Raw genomic sequence first — 17,549 nt, 5'->3', positions numbered from 1 at the left:
GTTTATTTAATTTTTTAACTTAAATTAATTGTATACTATGTATTATTGTAGATACAAATTTATTTATTTGTATCTACTTACTTATTTACGCACTTTATTGACTAAATCTTCAAATAAAATTATCTTACGCAATTTTAAAACAAGATTTTTTAAAGATATTCAAGTGTAACACCTATTGAAAAATATCCAATAAATTTAGGGAGAGTTGGTTACCTCGGAGATGTAGTGATCCGACTGAAATATAAGACAACACTTATAAAATGTATTTATTAATCAGGTGTATGAAAAACAATAAAAGTAAAGAAAAAGAAAAGAAAAACCAGTGGGTTGAAAATAAATATATTTAATTTTTTTAAATAATACCAACTGTACATTTGAAAACAATGATTATACCCTAATGGTAAGAAACAAAAATGCTAATACATACACAATTGGTTTGATTATTTGGAATCAGAGTGTCATTCCCAAAATGGCTTAAGTTTGCAGATATATTACAGAATCACACAGCTAGTGTTTTCCACATAACCAATATTATTAACAACCTTAACAAGGAACAATTACTAATAACACAATCAAAATAAAAATAAAAAATAAATTGTAAGAACAATATAACATAAATTTAAAAACCTATAACTTGAATATTAACCCCGAAGATTGACTGATTGAGGTTCTATTTTGACTGTTATAATATTAAAATGCTCCCAAGTAAGGTGAGAACATAAACGATAAATGTCATGCATCTGAAAATTGTGTCATAACTATTTTGACCCTGAAAATAAAATTAAGCATAAAATAGAAGAATTTCGAATTTAAGCAACATAAACATACTTGTCAAATAGCATACTATCTGGTGTCATTATAAGTTGCTGGAGTAACCTAAAAACACCGATTTCCTTAAGTTTAGCTTGCCTCTCTGCTGAACCACTCTCTTCTTTCCAAACAAGATTAGATATACAAAAAATGGCTGCAATTTGCAGCTTAACATTACTGTGAGACTGAAAAACAGTAGATACATTTATCTTTAAGTATATACCATGAAAAATATTGCGTTAATCTTTAATTTTTACCATATATTCTTGTAGTTTTTTTAAAACATTATCATTAGACATAATATATTCTTTGGCAGAATCACCATCACCAATGTTCCCAAGTATGCAAAGTGCTTGCTCTTTAACATCAACCGAGTGATTACCATCAAGTATAAGTGTTATAGCCTTAAACATATGAATTCACTTGATATGAAGCATGTTTTACATGATTCCAAAAACAAGTACATCGGAATCAGCTAAAACGACATGAACTACTGTAATTGTAATGATTAATACAAAATGGACTTACTTGCATGATTTGAATACCGTGTAATGACATAATGTGGTCAATATGTGGCTTTGTCGACAGTAAATTTCTTAATAGCCCAAGTGTTTTCATTAGTACATTCACTTCAGGATCAGATAAAAGCCTGAAAATTTGTTCGGTCCCAAGAGTGTGTAAAATTTGTGTTTTAATCTTCTGTTCAGCTTGGAATGCCATATTCTAGAGAAAAAATGAATAAATGTTTTGCTAATAGTTGTAGTTTTCCACTAGCAGTACAACTTCACTGATTACAATATTGCCACTGTGCAATGTTAGGTTGCTGCTAATGGTACAGATAACATCACCTACCATTAAGGCCCATATTCCGTTTAATCTCAAAGCTGGATCAGGCCTGTGTGTCAAATGGCATAGAAGTTCCACTGCACCTGATTCAAGTATTGGTTCCTTTGCTGGGGAAAATTCTAAAAGGAGATTACACAATGTTGAAGATGCAACGCTCAGAACTTCATCTGCTGCACCATGCAGCAAGCCCATCAACGGCTTCCACACTGAATGATCCTGTAACAAACCAGGGAACGTCTATCTAACAATCTTATACCAAGTCAGTACCTCTTACCAAGAAAGTTGTCCTGAGCTGCTGCACAGATCTGGAGAGAGAATGTAAGCAACGGACAGCGGACATCCGCACTTTATCATCACTATCGTCTAAACTAACAACAACTTCATCCATAAGCCTCTCTGTCTCTATAATCCTCTTACGGATATCCTCATCATTTGCTCCTAATGAAGCAAAAGCCTAAATACAAACATTTAAATCATTATTTTTTTTAAATTTCTTCAAAAGGTTATACTGTAGGGTTATTAATAAATGAATTATTGTTAATTATTTAAAGTTATAATGTTGAGGTTTGCAGTTGCCATGTAGTCAGCATGTCTAACTTTCGGACCATGTGATAGTAAGTTCAATTCCACTTCCAATGGTCCATTAAAAGAGGATCACTACACTTGTAAACTACTATTAAAAATTAAAAAAGAATGTTTAGCCGTTTTCAGTCAGAGATCAAACTTAATTTTAGGGTACTATTGTATGTTCTTCAGAAATAATTTATTGAATTGTACCCTGAAAGCTGCTTGTTTCATGCCATTAATCAGTCTTGGATCCTGGTGCACGTTGTTGTTATTGTTGTTCGTCTCAGCCTGGCTTTGCACCATGCTTGCCAATGTGGGGATAAGTTGATTCGAAATAGACGCTAGTCTTTGTAAATCAGTATTCACTTCTGTTAAGTAGGCAATGGTTTCTGCAGCAACGATCCTCTCTTCACATGGCCTGTCTTTCTTGCAGAGGACCACCTAGAAACCTTTAATTTATAAAATTGTTAAAAAATCAAAACATACACTTTCTTACAAGACAAGGAAGTGTTTTGTAAAGTATTTTAGGATCTTCAGCAGCTATGGCTCCTGCCCGGTGGATATAAGTCAAGCATTTTGCTGAAGACAGTTGCATATCACTGGGTCGGTCTCGTGCCATTAGCCCTACTAAAAAATCAGGAATCGATTTTCCGCCAAAACTACAGAATAAAAAAAAAACATTAAAAATAAAATTTGGACTAGAGTTGACAAAATATACCTAGCAGTAGCTATAATGGCACAGACTCTAGAGTTTTCATAAGCAAGATTTGCTAGACAGTTTAGAGTCGGCATAATAACTGAATAATGTTGAGAACATAGTAATGCAGCCAGCGTATAAATAGTTCCTTGCTCACACATCAAAATCTGGTGTTCATAGTACTTAAAAAAAATTATATAAGCAATCAACTTTTGAAAATAGGATTTCATATAAAGATAAGGAGAAAGAAAACTTACTTTACAAGAGGCACCTAAGATAGTGGTAACACAAATTTGATTAGACACTGTCCCCATGGCCAGTGCGAGAAGATGAGCAATTATATGCTTGTCACTGTTCACTAGTTCAAATGGTGCGTTAGGATGGGAAAAGATGGAACAGGCACACCTCAAGCAAACATCTTTCAACTTTGGATCAGAACTGGACAAAATGCCTGCAACAAGAAATTGCCATTGTTTTTGCCACTATGTTGAAAAAATTGAAGGGCCTACCCTCCCATTTACTTTTTTAGACATTACTTCCAAGGGGTATTGAAGTTGGGCGATAGGCTCCAAGTGGAATCTGAATAGGTTCTGTACTTATTTAATAACAAAGTGTACTTGTTTTACAAAAGTTATTACAATTAATTATCTGTAAAAAACAAAATATTTAATTTGAATTACAATTTTTATGTAATGTTCAGATGAAAAGTTAGTATCATGAGCAGGACTCAAACCCAACCCAGCTGGAGGTCATGGGTTCGAGTCCCGCTCATGATACTAATTTTTCATCTCAACACTTTACATAAAAATTATAAATCAATTTAAATCATTACTTTAGTGAAATAGGACCAACTAAATTACATAAGGATTAAAAATTGTTTTAATTTCGGACCATTTTTGTTTTTTAAGTAATTATAAATATATTCAATTTATTTACACGATTTTTTATTTTAAAAAATTGTGTACACCAGATTGAATATTTATGTCCAAAAATTTAAATTTCAAGTCCAAAATTGTTTATCCCCTACATAATTTCTTTCTCACACTTTAGTTATTTATCATTTTTACCACTGAAACTGAAATCAATTAATGAGATTTATAAACAATTTAAACAATATTGGTAATAATTATTTGACACTGCAATCAACATTTTTTATTGAAACAATTCTTTAAAATTTACTCTGTATTTTTTTCAGGTTTTCTTAATTACAAAGCTGTGAATACTCCTTTTCAAATTAAAATATATTTTCAATATTTACTTTTAGTATCAATTACACAATTGAAAACAAATGAAAAGGTGTGTAGAATTAGTTATTATAAAAGAGATAATTCGCAATCCACAAAATATAAATGTCAGACAAATGGCTAACCACCCAACTAACCATCAATCATGAGGCAACATTACTGTACATGCTTTTTCCCTCAAAAAATTCCACAATACATGGATTTCACACCAGATCTGCTAGCATCTAATGATGATAATGGGCACTAAGAAGTGGAGTTTGTGCTCCCCAAGCACTGCAGCCTTCTGGTTTACTTGTACCTTCCTAGTTCCCTTTTCAGTGCAATTGACTCAATCACTTTTCTTAGAAGTATTAGGTCACTGACAGTTACCTGGTAAAATTTAGTTATACAATTTAACTAAGCTCTATTGATTCCCCAAGTCTTGTTACCTTCATTCTTTAACAAAATTGAGGCAAGCAGCCCTCAAATAGGATTCCTATAGGGTAGGCTAGAGTACCAACTTTTATTCATTGCATAATCTGCACATGGGATCATCATTGAATATACCTTTGTTATTTACATGTTTACTCAGAAGCCCTCTTCAATTGCAGCAATGCTTTTGCCAGTCTTGGTGAGGGTTGTTTTAGCATAAGTATACAGTGTCTAGTGACCCTAGAGTTTACCCACTTCTCCTTTTCTAGTTTTTGGATCCATTATGTGATGGAGGATTGTTTTTATTAACCCAAGAATAGGTTCGAGGCCTGTATGTGGTCTTGCAGATTTTACCCTCTACAGTGTGTCTGATTTTTCATTAACCGAAATTCCTTTGTGACCTGGCACACAAGATGGCATCAGGTTGTTGGGTTTTGGAAATTTTGGATGAATTAACTAAATGTCTTGATGTGATTTTTGTACACACTAATGCTTTAATAGCTTCTTGGCTTCTGATCAAGGAATTTTTTGCTAGTGTATCCTCTTTTAAGATTTTCTATGGTAAAAATTGATGACAAGTATTTCTGCTTGATAGACTGAAGATAATTTCCTAATGAGTTTGGTTACAAAGCATCAGCATCAAGTTTTGTTTTTGTTGTTTTAATTAGTATTATATCATTTTTTACTGTATATATTAATTTTTATGCAAAGAAGAATGGGATGAAAAATTAGTATCATAAGCGGGACTCAAACCCACAACCTCCAGCTTTATATCCCAGTGCTCTACCACCCAATAAACCAATTCCTTATCTCAACCGACTATTATTTAAATATTCTCTTTCCGCAAATATTCTTGAGCACTGAAGTCATAAAGCTGAAGTGGTAGAGCACTAGGGAATAAAGTGGAAGGTGTTGAGTTCGAGTCCTGCTTGTGCACCAATTTTTCATCCCTTCCTTCTTTCCTCAACAATTAAGATATACTATAAAAAAATTATTAAGTACTACAGCTATTAAAAACTGGTTAAGATAACTAATAAGAATTATTCTTTATGTTTGAACACTGGTTAATCATCGGCTATCGTCTAATATAATTTTGTTTTTATCATCAACTATTTCTGGATGACAGATATGAGCCTCTTTGTCGCATTGGATGTTAATGAGTTTCAAGTAATACTATATATTAAAATTTTGCAATTTCATGACACAAAAATATTTTTAAAAAATTATCAGTCGCTGAGCAAGGAGGAGGGTCTCCAAAATAACTAAATCAACACGAGATAATCAAATTGTTGTGTCAGAAATGTGATTAAAACCGGTGTCGTTTATTTGCTTACAATTGAACAGAAGCGGCGTGACTCCGAAGTCGATGAGTTGTTTGACGTGGTTTTCGGTGCCTTTGGCGAGGGAGCCGAGAGTGACGGCGGATTGGATCCTGATTTCGGATGGGAGGCCGGGCTCCTGCAGCAGCTGCATTAGTTTCGTGACGACCCCCTGCGCTATGACACTTCCTTTCTGTCTGTTGCTCCCTATCACTGAGTTCTTGAGACATCTTGAAAACAAAACGTTATTTTCCACTACAAGTCGACTGTCCGATCCGTATCCCCGTTTCATCCACACTATACTTACATTATCGCGTCTAAACACTTCTGCGGATCTGGAGAATAGAGTTCGTCGATGTAGGACCGACAGCTTTCGACGTCCTGAAAAACGAAGGGGTTGAGAGCGGACTTAGAACGTGCCGAGGGGGATTTCGTCTGTGCCTTACCATAAAGGGCTGGGCCATCGAGACCATTTCAAAACGTTTTTGTAACCTAGGAATTTAAAAGACGCAACAACCGGTGCCTCCGTGCCAAAGAAAATGGTCATCATCACAACGGATGCCACATTGATTTCATGTGAACACAGTCACTGACAAACGTGCAAGCGCTCGGCGATCCACAGCGGCCGACGCACAAACACCACGGCCACCTCCCCTCCAACGCCTCACTATCGCAGAACGGAAAGCCCTTTGCCCGCCTTATTACGACAAGTTCATGCTTTATTCAAAGTTCAACTCCACAAAAGTGGAATATATATTAACAAAGTCTTTGAATTTAAATTTAGGCAACGATCTTCAAAAAATTAAGAAGGGTTTTTACGATGTTAACCAATTGGATTTTAAGGATGATGTCCAATGACTGCATATCAATATTAATACCTTTTTTCGAGTGTGGTGAGCGCCAGTGGATGACTGTCTATAAACTGAAGATGAAAAGTTTTAATCGTCAAATACATACATTTGCCTAGTTGCTTCTGATAGCTTTAAAAGAATGTCCAAAGTCTAAAATTCAAGTTCAAGGGGGTCCGAGGACCCTGAAGAAGTCCTGACATATCTGACAACATCCGCCTGATGCTCCGAATGATTTAGACGAAGCAATACGTTTGATACGAATTCCAAATGGACCCGTTGACGAAATACGACCAAAGACCTTTTTTTTATTTCAACTGGAGAGAGAAATCGAAACAATGTTTCCAACCTTACATGAATATTTTGATGTATGTAATATTCCTAAAACTCGTTGATAAAAAGTAAAAAATATTTATGGATTAAATCACAGCACAGAACAAAAATGATCGAATGTAAAATATGTGTTTTATGTTCTTTGTACATATGTATTACAAACTGAAACAACAACAAACACGAATTGGACCTCCCCCCATCGATTGTAGTTAAGGTATTCCTCTTAAAAATGGACGGAGACGAAAAAATTTCATCTTCAGACGAGACGACTGTTGAAAACTCGTCAATGAATATTGATTATTTTTATTTGAGTTTAGGTTTTATGATAAAATCCAACTTGGACGGAATCGGAGGTGGACGCTTGGAGAATTCGATATCGTCTTGGCATTGGCTGGATCGTCGGGACTCCTCCATTTTCCGTAGCCGTCTCGCCGTGTCTCGTTTGGAAACGGTTCGATAGTAACTGCAGTGTTGTGGCATGGAACTTGGCCGGACAGGAGTTTGAAGGAGAGTAGTCCGACTCATAAATCCTCCATCAATCCAGCAGCTTTCCGTTCGAAAAATATGCCCGTGCTTCAAAATATGTGAAGTGTTTCGGTTCTGAGTCTCGAGTTTACCCTCGTCGCCCCGCCTGCGCCCTTCGGCGGTCTTCGCCTTCGAATCTGCCGAGCACCTCTTTTCGACTCCCAGTTCGACGAATTCTATAAAATGGTGATTACCTTGTCTTTTCGCCTTTGAACAATTTCTTCTCGTCTTTTTGAATAAGACGGACGTTCCTTGGAAAGTTTATCCGGACGGCGTGTGCTCCTAACCACGTTCTTCCTTGTTTCATTCTTCAATGTAAACGGTATTAATTCTCTTGTCAATAATGTATGTTTACGTTTTTGTCTAGATGTCCACTGACCCATCTCTCGTACCTCCTGGAACTCTACCCACTACATTCATCCCGACCACTTCTGCCGGAAAGTGAGTGAGAACAACTTTATTTATTTTACGCATTTTTGAGTGATGAATTATATATTTTTTTAAATACTCAACCGTTAATTTCACTGTCTGCACGGACAGAACCAGGTCAACCCGATCCAAACATTTTCAAATTGCATCATCACAAAGTTTTATTACAGTTAAATAAACAAATTGTACGTTAATAGGTTTTTGCATTTCTTAGTGACCCATTGTTTCATAATTTGTTGAAGTCGGGACGAGCAGTCAAGAATGAGGTAGTTGTGAATGTTTGTTGTTTGACAACACATTCACACAAAACCAAAATGACACCATAAGAATAGTGTTCTCTTGGTTGTTATCAGGGATGTGGTAAAGAAAATATTTTTAATTTTAAATCTTTGCTTAGCTTTTGGAACTTTATTGTACCTTCTTCAGGGTTCTACAAAAGGATATATTATACATTTTAATTTTGGCAACAAGATACACATTTTTGTACTTATTGATTTTTAGTTAGAAGTATATAAACTTAAATTCTTTTATTTTCATATTAACACTGATAAACTTTTCACTTTTTTCTTCACGTTTTCAACTATGAAATGTCTATACTAATTTTAGTTTCAAAGGTTCAGTTTCACTAGTCGACACATCATCACTTTTTCTTATTTTTCCTCAATATGGTTCTATTTCAACATTGTGTTTGTTATACAATTTAGATTCATTTATTTGTGGTTTTGGTAGTAAGGAAGTAGAGAAAGGACACAATTTGAAAAGGAAAAATCTGTATTGACGCAATGGAAATCAAGAGAAGGTATGAGATCTGGTAGCGATGAAGCCTCAGGTCAGAAAGAAAATTTCTTCTGTTAATCGGCCTTCTTAATTCTCTCACTGGTGTTATTCCAACTGTGCTAGTGATGATGACCACTAAGCCAGCACGATAACGATGACACTCGATTCACACACAGTATATATTTGTAGAAATGATGGAGTGAGTGCGGTGTTCAATCCTTTTTACAAAAAATGGTTCCTATTCACAGTAAGTTGTTTTGCAACGATCCAGATTTCAAGCTTTTAGCTCGAAACTATCTTTTTAAAAGGAGTATATATTTGTGCTTTGTGTTGTTGTTCTTGTTTCCTCTGGCCTACCTAGATACATTGTGTTTTCTTTGCTCCTTTTTATTTTCTGGAAGTAGTGAGGATAATGTACTCAAACCGCCTTTGCTTTTCCTATTATTTTTTGGCTATGCATTTCAGAGCCATCTTACAGACTCCTTTCTTCATCACTTTGAGGAGCTGGGAAAGATGACCCTGAAATGCATAGCCAAAAAATTAAAGGTTTTTTAATGTTTTTTTAAAAATGTTTTTTAATGTTGCTCCAAATTGGAACATTTTTAAAATTTCAATTAATTATACTGTTAATAAGGTCTTGGTCGAGATTTAAAAAAAAAAAAAAAAACGTGTCACAAGAGAGGGATTCGATCCCTTGACATTCGGGTAAATACGCCACTGTTCTAACAATTTGAGCTATCGAGATTCAATCCATCTTGACTCAAAAACCCCATCTCAACCTACAACCTTTGAATTTTTCTTTTTGCCATATTTTGGTACTTGGTAGCCGAAGACTACTTTATTTTCAAATCGCTTAGCATAGAAGAGAGATGCCTCAACTTTTGGAAAGCAAAAAAAACCAAATCCATTTTAGATTGTCTTATTGTTATTATTTCTAACTTGATTTTCTTTGTTTCAGTGTTGGATACATGGTGATGTCTTATCCTGGTAGGCCTCCTATGGTCCCTGGAATTCCTATGCCCCCTACAATGGGCATGCCCTACATGCCTTTGGGAGGTAATTATTATTATTATTTTTTATTTACCATTTTATTGAATTTGTTTACACCCTTTTAGCACCTCCTCCTTTGATGCCAGGAGTGATGTCGATGGGGCCTATGATGGGGGGTCCCCCTTTGCCACCTATGCCGGGGCCGCCTCCTGTTAGGACATATAGGCCACAACATGTCACTACACCGGCGACGGTTTCTGCAAGACCCAAGGTGGCACCACCCGTGAGGTATCTTCCTCCACAGCCTGATGGGCCGGTGGTGACAGTCTTTGTCGGTAATATTACTGAAAAAGCTCCCGATCAGATGATTCGATTTATTTTGTCTGCTTGCGGTCATGTAACATCTTGGAAACGAGTGCAAGGTATGTATTTACTTAATATTTTTGGTTAATGAGCAACTAGAAACTGATAGTGTATTGGTTTTATAGCTTTTGGATTTTGTGAATTTGGTAATCCTGATGCTGGTCTGAGGGCAATAAGAATTCTTCATGATTACGATATCGGTGGCAAAAAACTAGTCGTCAAAGTGGATGCAAAAACAAAAACAGTTCTAGATGAATATAAAAGTAAGAAAGATATATGTGTAATAAACATAAAAATTCTAAATGGTTTTACTTACAGATGAAAAAAGAAAAAAAGCTGGTAGCAGTTCTCCATTACAGGATGAAACGACCGATGAGGATGACTATATGGATGATGAAATGAAACAATCTGATAAAGCTGCTCTAGAAAGGATTTCAATGATTCTTTCAGATTATGAGTCTGAGATGAAAAATTATGTACCCCCTCAGTCAGATGACCAAAAGTCATGTAATTTTTTTTTTTAAATATATTTTTTATTTATTTTAAACAACTATGTTAAAATGAACTTATTGGCTTTTAGCTTCTGATATCAAACTCCCAGTTCAGCCTCCTACTATACGACAGGATACAACAGTAAGTATCTATTTATTGATGCATGAGACAGGTTTTTGATCTGTTAAGTACAAAAATGTTCATTATGATTTTGTACCTTATTCACATGAATTACAATTATTTATGAAACTAGTATCACAATGTTTAGATTTGATGAAAGTTATATTTAGTTACAGAATTTGATTTTACAAGATTAATTATTTTTAAAAAAATTTCCCCCACAAAATGTTCCTTGATATTTAACAGAAAACTTGTTTTACAGCCTGTGGATTTGACAGACGCTAATATTGAAGATGACAGGAGGGATTTAATTACAAGAGAAATTGGGAAATTCAGGGAAATCATGAAGGTACGATTAATTTTATTTTTTGAGTTATTCATATTTTAAGAATAAACTTTACTTGGAGATTGATTAAAATACAAAAAAAAACCAAAATTTTTTTTTCTTTTGTCCGACTGATGGAATATCAGTTATAGATTATAAATATATATTTTTGGCGGTTATATTTTTCACATTATTTTAGGTTTTACTGAACAAAATTATTAAGTTTTAAAAAGTATCATTTAAAAAAAAAAAAAAAATTGTGTATACATTTCATATCAGTTTTAAACTTAAAGGCTAATTGTTGAATTATTTTGTCTTTTCTGTCCCTTTTTTTAAATAATTCATCATTATTTAAAAATAAAAAAAATAAATTAGGGTAATTGTAGTTAAGTGGTTGGTAAGTGTAAAAATTTGGTGCCCTGACATTATGTAGGGAGAGGCCAAGAGACTTCAGCAGTGGTTGCGGACAAACTGCTCCTTGATTGACCTATGCCATAACGGTGAGTCCAATAAAAGTTAAATTGTGGGCTGAAGAAACATTTCGGGAACAATTTAAGTGTCACTGTAATATTTACAATCTTTTGTTTTACTAGTCATAAAATTAAAGAAATTTTGGAATTGGTAAATTTGTTATAAGGCTACTGACACTTGATTTGGATCTGACTATATATGCCCATTGGTTTAGGACCATCTTAAGTGTTCTATTAACTATATTACATATAATAACTGTTTTACTTAGGCATGCTTTGAAGTGGCTTTAGATTTGAATAGCCACTTCATTTTTATTTCTTAAAACAATTTGTTTTGTTATAACAATGTTATTTTAATAATTTCCAATAATTTAAAAAACAAAATATTATTTTTCATTTTGTTTGGCTGCAGGAATACAACAAATTACAATCACAATGTGATAATCAAATGTGCATGATTAGACCTGACCTTTTTAAACATTACAATTGAACATTTTTTGTCTGTTCTATCATGGATGTTTTGAAATAAAGATTTTAGTTGTCACATTGTTAATTTTATCATTTTAATACTTGAGTTTGTTGTTAGCATGGTTCAGTTTCCTGCAATACTATTATTTTTGCATGTTTTATAGTGCAACACTTCATTTATTTTAAAGCATAAGTATTACACTACAAGTTTGGGGCCTATTTTATATTTAATATAACATATTTGTAACTTAATTATTTATCTGCCTTTTTTCTTAATAAAACCAACTATTCTCAGAAAAATTGGCACAGTGCAATTAATAGGCCGTTTGTGCTTTGTGGTTACAAAAATAGATTCATACTCTATTAAAATCTATGAACGATGCCATTTTTATTAAATTCTATCAATACTTTCTTGGGTTTTTTTTTCTAATATTAGCTTTTGATATTATTTTCTCGTTTTCTATGCCCTATTTAAATTTTGTAACAGTTCTTTAATGCAGATGTTCGGGCGTGTCGCGTTTAGTGGTAACCTTTAAATTGGTTGATAACGTTTTTTTTTTTCCAATCCTATCTATGTCGCACAATATACATATTAAAAGTTATTATTTTAGGTACTTTATTTGCAAATACTACAAATAATTAAGTTATCCCAGATTTTTTCTTATAAACTAAGTTTTAATAAGTGAGTATGAATTTATTACAGCTGAGATTGCACTTGTCAAAGCACTGCATTTATAATTTATAGTGATATTATTATTTTAAGAGGATGTATAAAGAGCATAAACTTCCTTTTCATAGTAATTCGTAGTCCACTTAAGATAATAATATTGAAATTAATAAAAGGAAAAAAAGGCTTAGGGTCTTGCATAACTTTTGTTTCATGATTCTCCTACTTTGATCTAATGGTCTTTAATAAAGACACAGTGTTGTTGTTTAATAGAGGTAGTGGTGGCTACGTTTAATAATAAAGGCCTGATTGTGTGATATTTAGCTATCTCTTCCTACCATTGAAATATTGCCGACAACAAGACTTCAATTTTATATTCACCTAAAGAAAACCATTTTCTTTTGACTGTCAGGTATGAGTTTTTTCTTTCTTACCTTTCTCAGTTAATAAACTAAAACATCCAATGCTTGAAGGTAAGACAGTTCATAAATGTATTCTATTCTCTATTAAATAAAAAAAAATCTTATCATTACATGTAGTTCGGTTTTCTGTTAGCTTTTATGAATACAGGTGAATTAACACGTATATTTTCCTCAAATGAATGCATAAATTTTAATTGCTGCATGTGACTTGCTCTTTCCTTTTCCTTTTGTTTATTCATATTCTTGTGTGGATAATTAGGGTATATCAAATGGGGATTGATCTGCAATTTCCTTAAGGTAAGATAATCATTTTTCTTAAATGTTGTCTTTTTCCTGTGTGTTTGGCGTGTTAAATTGTAATTATTAAAGCTTTAGAATTGGAGCACTTGTATTACACCAGCCAAAAGAGGTTTCAAGTTACAAAATGAGTATGCTTTTTTTTTCTTATTTTTCCTTTTGATATTTAATTTGCTTTAGATGTTTCTTTAATTATAATTGTTTTAATATTTCAAACAATTTCAAAGTCTTGGAATCCTGTAATTAATACAGGTAGAGAACTGCTCTTCTCGTTATAGTGACACCGTCTAGCATCGTGATGTTCCTCTAACTCTTCAGTATGTAAGTCATAAAAAGCAACAATATCCCTGATTTAGCTACACTTGGTTGTGAAGAAACACATTTTTTGTGTTAATTTTAGAAAGATATTTTCCATCCTTACCTTCCATTCATCCACTCTATTTAGTCTTTGTAGAAAAAGTTAAATGCATCCATGATGCATGAGAACACTTGATAAAAATGAAATAATTTGTCAACCAATATTTTTCCATTATATTATTATCATTATTTTATATGTAGTTTACAATAAGTCATTTGGCCCGTTTATCGGCATGTATATTTTTTGTTGTGCAGAAACAAGAGGAAGAGAAAGAAGTAGAAAGGAAAAAACGAGAAGAAAAAGAAAGGCAGAGGCGAGATCGTTCTCCGAGTACTATTAGCAGGGATCGTGGCAAGTCCCATGACCGGTCGGTGACACCTGACAGGCGCCATCATAAATCCAGTCGCCACAGATCAAAATCCAGGTATATAATATTTTTTATATATAAAAAAAAGACATTTTACATTAATTCACAAAATACAATGTCTAGGGAATTGGAAAGAGACAGAGAAAGAGAGAGGGAAAAGGAAAGGGATCGTGACCGTGAAATTGAAAGAAGCCGAGACCGGGAAAGGGAACGTGAAAGGGACAGAGAAAGGGAAAAGGAAAGGGAGGCGAAATCCGAGAAAGAAATATTAAGGGAAAAAGAAGAGGAAGAAGAAGCTAAAGAAAGAAAGAAACAAGAAAGAAAAGCTAGAGAAAAAGAGGCTGCGTATCAAGTAAAAACAGTTCACTAACAATGTTATTTATTTTATATAGCAGAACTAACATGTATGTCTTCAGGAAAGACTCAGGGCTTGGGAAAGCCGAGAGAGGCATAAAGTCAAGGAGGGCCTCAAAGAGAAAGAAAAAAGGCGGTTGAAAGATGAAGAAAGGGAAACAGAAGCAAAAAGGCTCAAAGAATTCTTGGAAGATTACGATGATGAGAGAGATGATATAAAATATTACAAGTAAGTTTTCCACATACAAATTTAAATTGTTTCTGCTCATTTATCTTAACATTAAATCAAAACAATAGTAATTGTTATAATTTTCAAAATCACAAGGCATCTAAATATTTTTGCACCAAACATAGGTTTTGGAATAGTGTAATAACCCAGAGCAGAACTGTAGAAACTATTACTAACTCTGTACACAAAATTCATTATTTCTGTATGTATTTACTTATTTTGATTTAATTTGTTTTGGGATAAATAGAGGGAGAGAATTAGCTAGAAGACTGGAAGAAAGAGAGAAAGAAATGGAGTTGGATGCTAAGGATAGACAAAAGGAAAAAGAAGAATTAGCAGAGCTCAAAGCAAAAATATTTTCTGGAGACAGTGAAGACCCTAACGCTGAATTTGCTAAGGTAACAAAATGTGTAATAAATCCAAATAACAAATTTTATAAAGAATTGTTATTTCAGGCCCTAAAAGCAAGAGAAGAAATGTATAAGCCTAAAATCTTGATTAACGTCAATGAAGAGCAAAACAAGATTTTAGCAAAAGAGGAAAAGGAGAAAGAAAAACTAAAAGAAAGAGAGAAAGAGCGAGAGAAAGAACTAGAGAGAGAGAAGCGTGAGCGGGAACGGGAAAGAGAAAGGGAGAGAGAGAAAGTTGAACAAGAGTGGGCTGAGGATAGACGGCACGCTCAAATGACAGAAATGAAAAAGCATCACGAAAAGCAAATTGAAAGGGGGGACATTTCTAGTCCTGATAGCCGCCATTCTGATGCCCCACCAGAACCGATAGACCAAATGACCCCAGAAACTAATCATGATTCAAAACATTGCAAGTTTTCCCCCTTTCTTTCCTTTTAAACTAATAAAAAATTTAATTGATTTAATATTTATACTTTTATTTCTCCAGATAACAAAGGGCCCAGTTCTCCACCTAGTAGTGACAAAAAGAGAAAGAAATTAGATGTAAAAGAAGTTTTTAACAATGATGAAGATGAAGAAAATAATCTCGGCCACAAGAAGAGAAAGCTTGTTCCTTTAGGTATCTATAATTTTTTATCACACATAAATCTTTTTCCCTTGTACTACTTCCTTCCTTTTAATGTTTCAAGATTACGGTGACGAAAAGAAGAAAGTCAAAGAACAAGAAAAGAAGGAGGAACAGGCTAAATCTCAAGAAGAAAAGAGAAAGCACATTAAATCCCTGATAGATAGGATACCTACTGACAAGAGCGCTCTTTTTTCTTATCATTTGGACTGGGCTGCAGTAGATAATGTAAATTCTGTTCTTATTTTTTGTTTATTAATTTCACCTAATTTACTATTGGTACTATAGTAATTTTTGGCAAGAGTTCTTATAAATTGTTTAAATGTGTGATGTTCAAGTACTCTTTCACCAGATCACTAACTTTTAATGTATAACATTGCTTTTTACAAATGTAACAGCTTGCTATGAATTTGCATAACACTGTTTTTTTGTACTCTCAATTATAAAAACATGTAAGTGTTTAATTAACATATTCACTGTGGGGCTTATTTTGTGTACTACTTTACCAGGTGAATATTTTCTGAAAATTTGAAACATTGTGTCATCCTTCTGGTGATACACATGACAAGGCGTTTTCTGCAGTGAATACATCTTGGAATTAGTTTGTTTAATGTTATTAAACATTTATTTTAAATTATTAAACTTGTGCCAAAATAAACTATTCGGGTTTGTAATGCACGTAGTTCTGAATTTTTGAAATACATTTTGCCATCTTTGAAAAATAGGCTTATTCCTTATAATAAAATACTAGAGTGAACTTTTTCCTATGCAAAATCAAATTTCAGTGTTTTTTTATTATTAATTTTTATATTGTAATATTTATACTGTTTAATTTAGCAACTAATGGAGAGGAGGATACGACCTTGGATAAACAAAAAAATTATCGAATACATTGGCGAACCTGAGCCAACGCTTGTGGATTTCATATGCTCTAAAGTCATGGCTGGCAGCGCCCCACAAGGGATTCTGGACGATGTTCAGATGGTCAGTATTGCAGTTCCATTTTGTGTTGTGCAGAATGATAATACATAATCATTTTTAAAAAATTTATTATTTCTTTACTTAGGTCCTTGACGAAGAGGCTGAAGTGTTTGTCGTTAAAATGTGGAGACTTTTAATTTATGAAATCGAAGCAAAAAAACTCGGATTAGTGAAGTGATCAGACTTGTATATAAAATGTTAAATGTATTAAATACAAAAATAATGATTGGATAGGATAAATTTTAAATTACAAAAAAAGACAAAATGGTTAGTACATTTTTATTTAATTGACTTCTCAGATCTACATAAATTTGTAGACTATATTAAGCAGTTAAGACTTGTAATAAAATTAATCTTATTGTTATGCTTGTTTCCCTTTATTTAGAGAACTGTAAATAATTTATGTAATATATATATTTATATATAATCAGAAAATAGCTTGTTGACAATTGAACTTTTATTCACCTGTGACAAAAGGTTTGTATTTTCATATGAAGTCGAGGACATTACTGTTGTGTTTGCAATGTTCAAAAATATGAAATATGATTGTCATCAATTTACTTATTGATAGAATTCAATAAGATTAAAACAAAGATCATGTAACATGATGAAATATTTAATCCAACAATGAATGTTTTAACTTAATGGAGATCTTAACTTTAAACCTTCACACTACCCCTGTAAATGAAAGAAGACATACATAGTAAGGAGGGGGAATATTTAAAAAAACAAAAACATCCAATTGAATGGTTTGGCTGAATAAAGTTTACTAATTTATTGGTACTTAATTATTAAAATTGAACTT

At 33.3% G+C, this 17,549-nt stretch overlaps 2 protein-coding genes across 5 annotated transcripts; one reads left to right on the top strand and one right to left on the bottom strand.

Moving 5' to 3' along the window:
* Positions 1–323: 323 nt before the first annotated feature.
* Positions 324–7,194, bottom strand: LOC106668759 (armadillo repeat-containing protein 8-like). 4 transcript variants are annotated; one of them, XM_014397805.2, is made up of 14 exons: positions 6,773–7,194; positions 6,341–6,591; positions 6,202–6,275; positions 5,910–6,124; positions 3,178–3,371; positions 2,942–3,102; positions 2,720–2,882; positions 2,434–2,664; positions 1,931–2,110; positions 1,663–1,872; positions 1,339–1,533; positions 1,068–1,214; positions 829–995; positions 324–769 (listed from the first exon to the last, which is right to left on the bottom strand). In XM_014397805.2, exons 2-14 carry the CDS (start codon positions 6,365–6,367, stop codon positions 733–735), a joined length of 2,001 nt encoding a protein of 666 aa, XP_014253291.1. In that variant the 5' UTR covers positions 6,368–6,591; positions 6,773–7,194; the 3' UTR covers positions 324–732. The 4 variants fall into 4 exon arrangements, with proteins under 4 accessions (XP_014253291.1, XP_014253292.1, XP_024080439.1 ...); XM_014397806.2 differs by having other exon boundaries at positions 6,341–6,561; XM_024224671.1 differs by having other exon boundaries at positions 6,341–7,194.
* A 199-nt stretch (positions 7,195–7,393) lies between these two features.
* On the top strand, positions 7,394–17,349 carry LOC106668757 (RNA-binding protein 25). The gene is made up of 17 exons (XM_024224668.1): positions 7,394–7,786; positions 7,968–8,041; positions 9,765–9,862; positions 9,922–10,218; positions 10,285–10,422; positions 10,478–10,666; positions 10,740–10,792; positions 11,034–11,120; positions 14,033–14,202; positions 14,269–14,497; positions 14,562–14,728; positions 14,976–15,126; positions 15,184–15,547; positions 15,626–15,757; positions 15,828–15,991; positions 16,601–16,747; positions 16,830–17,349. Exons 1-17 carry the CDS (start codon positions 7,784–7,786, stop codon positions 16,920–16,922), a joined length of 2,556 nt encoding a protein of 851 aa, XP_024080436.1. The 5' UTR covers positions 7,394–7,783; the 3' UTR covers positions 16,923–17,349.
* The last annotated feature ends 200 nt before the right edge of the window (positions 17,350–17,549 follow it).

The sequence above is a fragment of the Cimex lectularius genome, unplaced genomic scaffold (genome assembly GCF_000648675.2).
Source record: "Cimex lectularius strain Harlan isolate CLEC.00 unplaced genomic scaffold, Clec_2.1 scaffold25, whole genome shotgun sequence".
Classification (NCBI taxonomy): Eukaryota; Metazoa; Arthropoda; class Insecta; order Hemiptera; family Cimicidae; genus Cimex; species Cimex lectularius.
Note: the sequence above shows the minus strand (reverse complement) of the source record. Positions and strands in the feature narration are given on the sequence as shown.

What these genes read in the sequence shown, in the direction of transcription:
- LOC106668759 (XM_024224671.1), bottom strand. Translation starts at nt 6,367, where the DNA reads ATGGTCTCGATGGCCCAGCCCTTTATG. An exon ending in ACAAAACACTTCCTTGTCTT is followed by an intron (nt 2,665 to 2,719) that starts GTAAGAAAGTGT and finishes AAAGGTTTCTAG; the next exon opens with GTGGTCCTCTGCAAGAAAGA. An exon ending in AGCTCAGGACAACTTTCTTG is followed by an intron (nt 1,873 to 1,930) that starts GTAAGAGGTACT and finishes GGTTTGTTACAG; the next exon opens with GATCATTCAGTGTGGAAGCC.
- LOC106668757 (XM_024224668.1), top strand. An exon ending in CCGACCACTTCTGCCGGAAA is followed by an intron (nt 8,042 to 9,764) that starts GTGAGTGAGAAC and finishes TCTTTGTTTCAG; the next exon opens with TGTTGGATACATGGTGATGT. An exon ending in TTCTGGACGATGTTCAGATG is followed by an intron (nt 16,748 to 16,829) that starts GTCAGTATTGCA and finishes TTCTTTACTTAG; the next exon opens with GTCCTTGACGAAGAGGCTGA.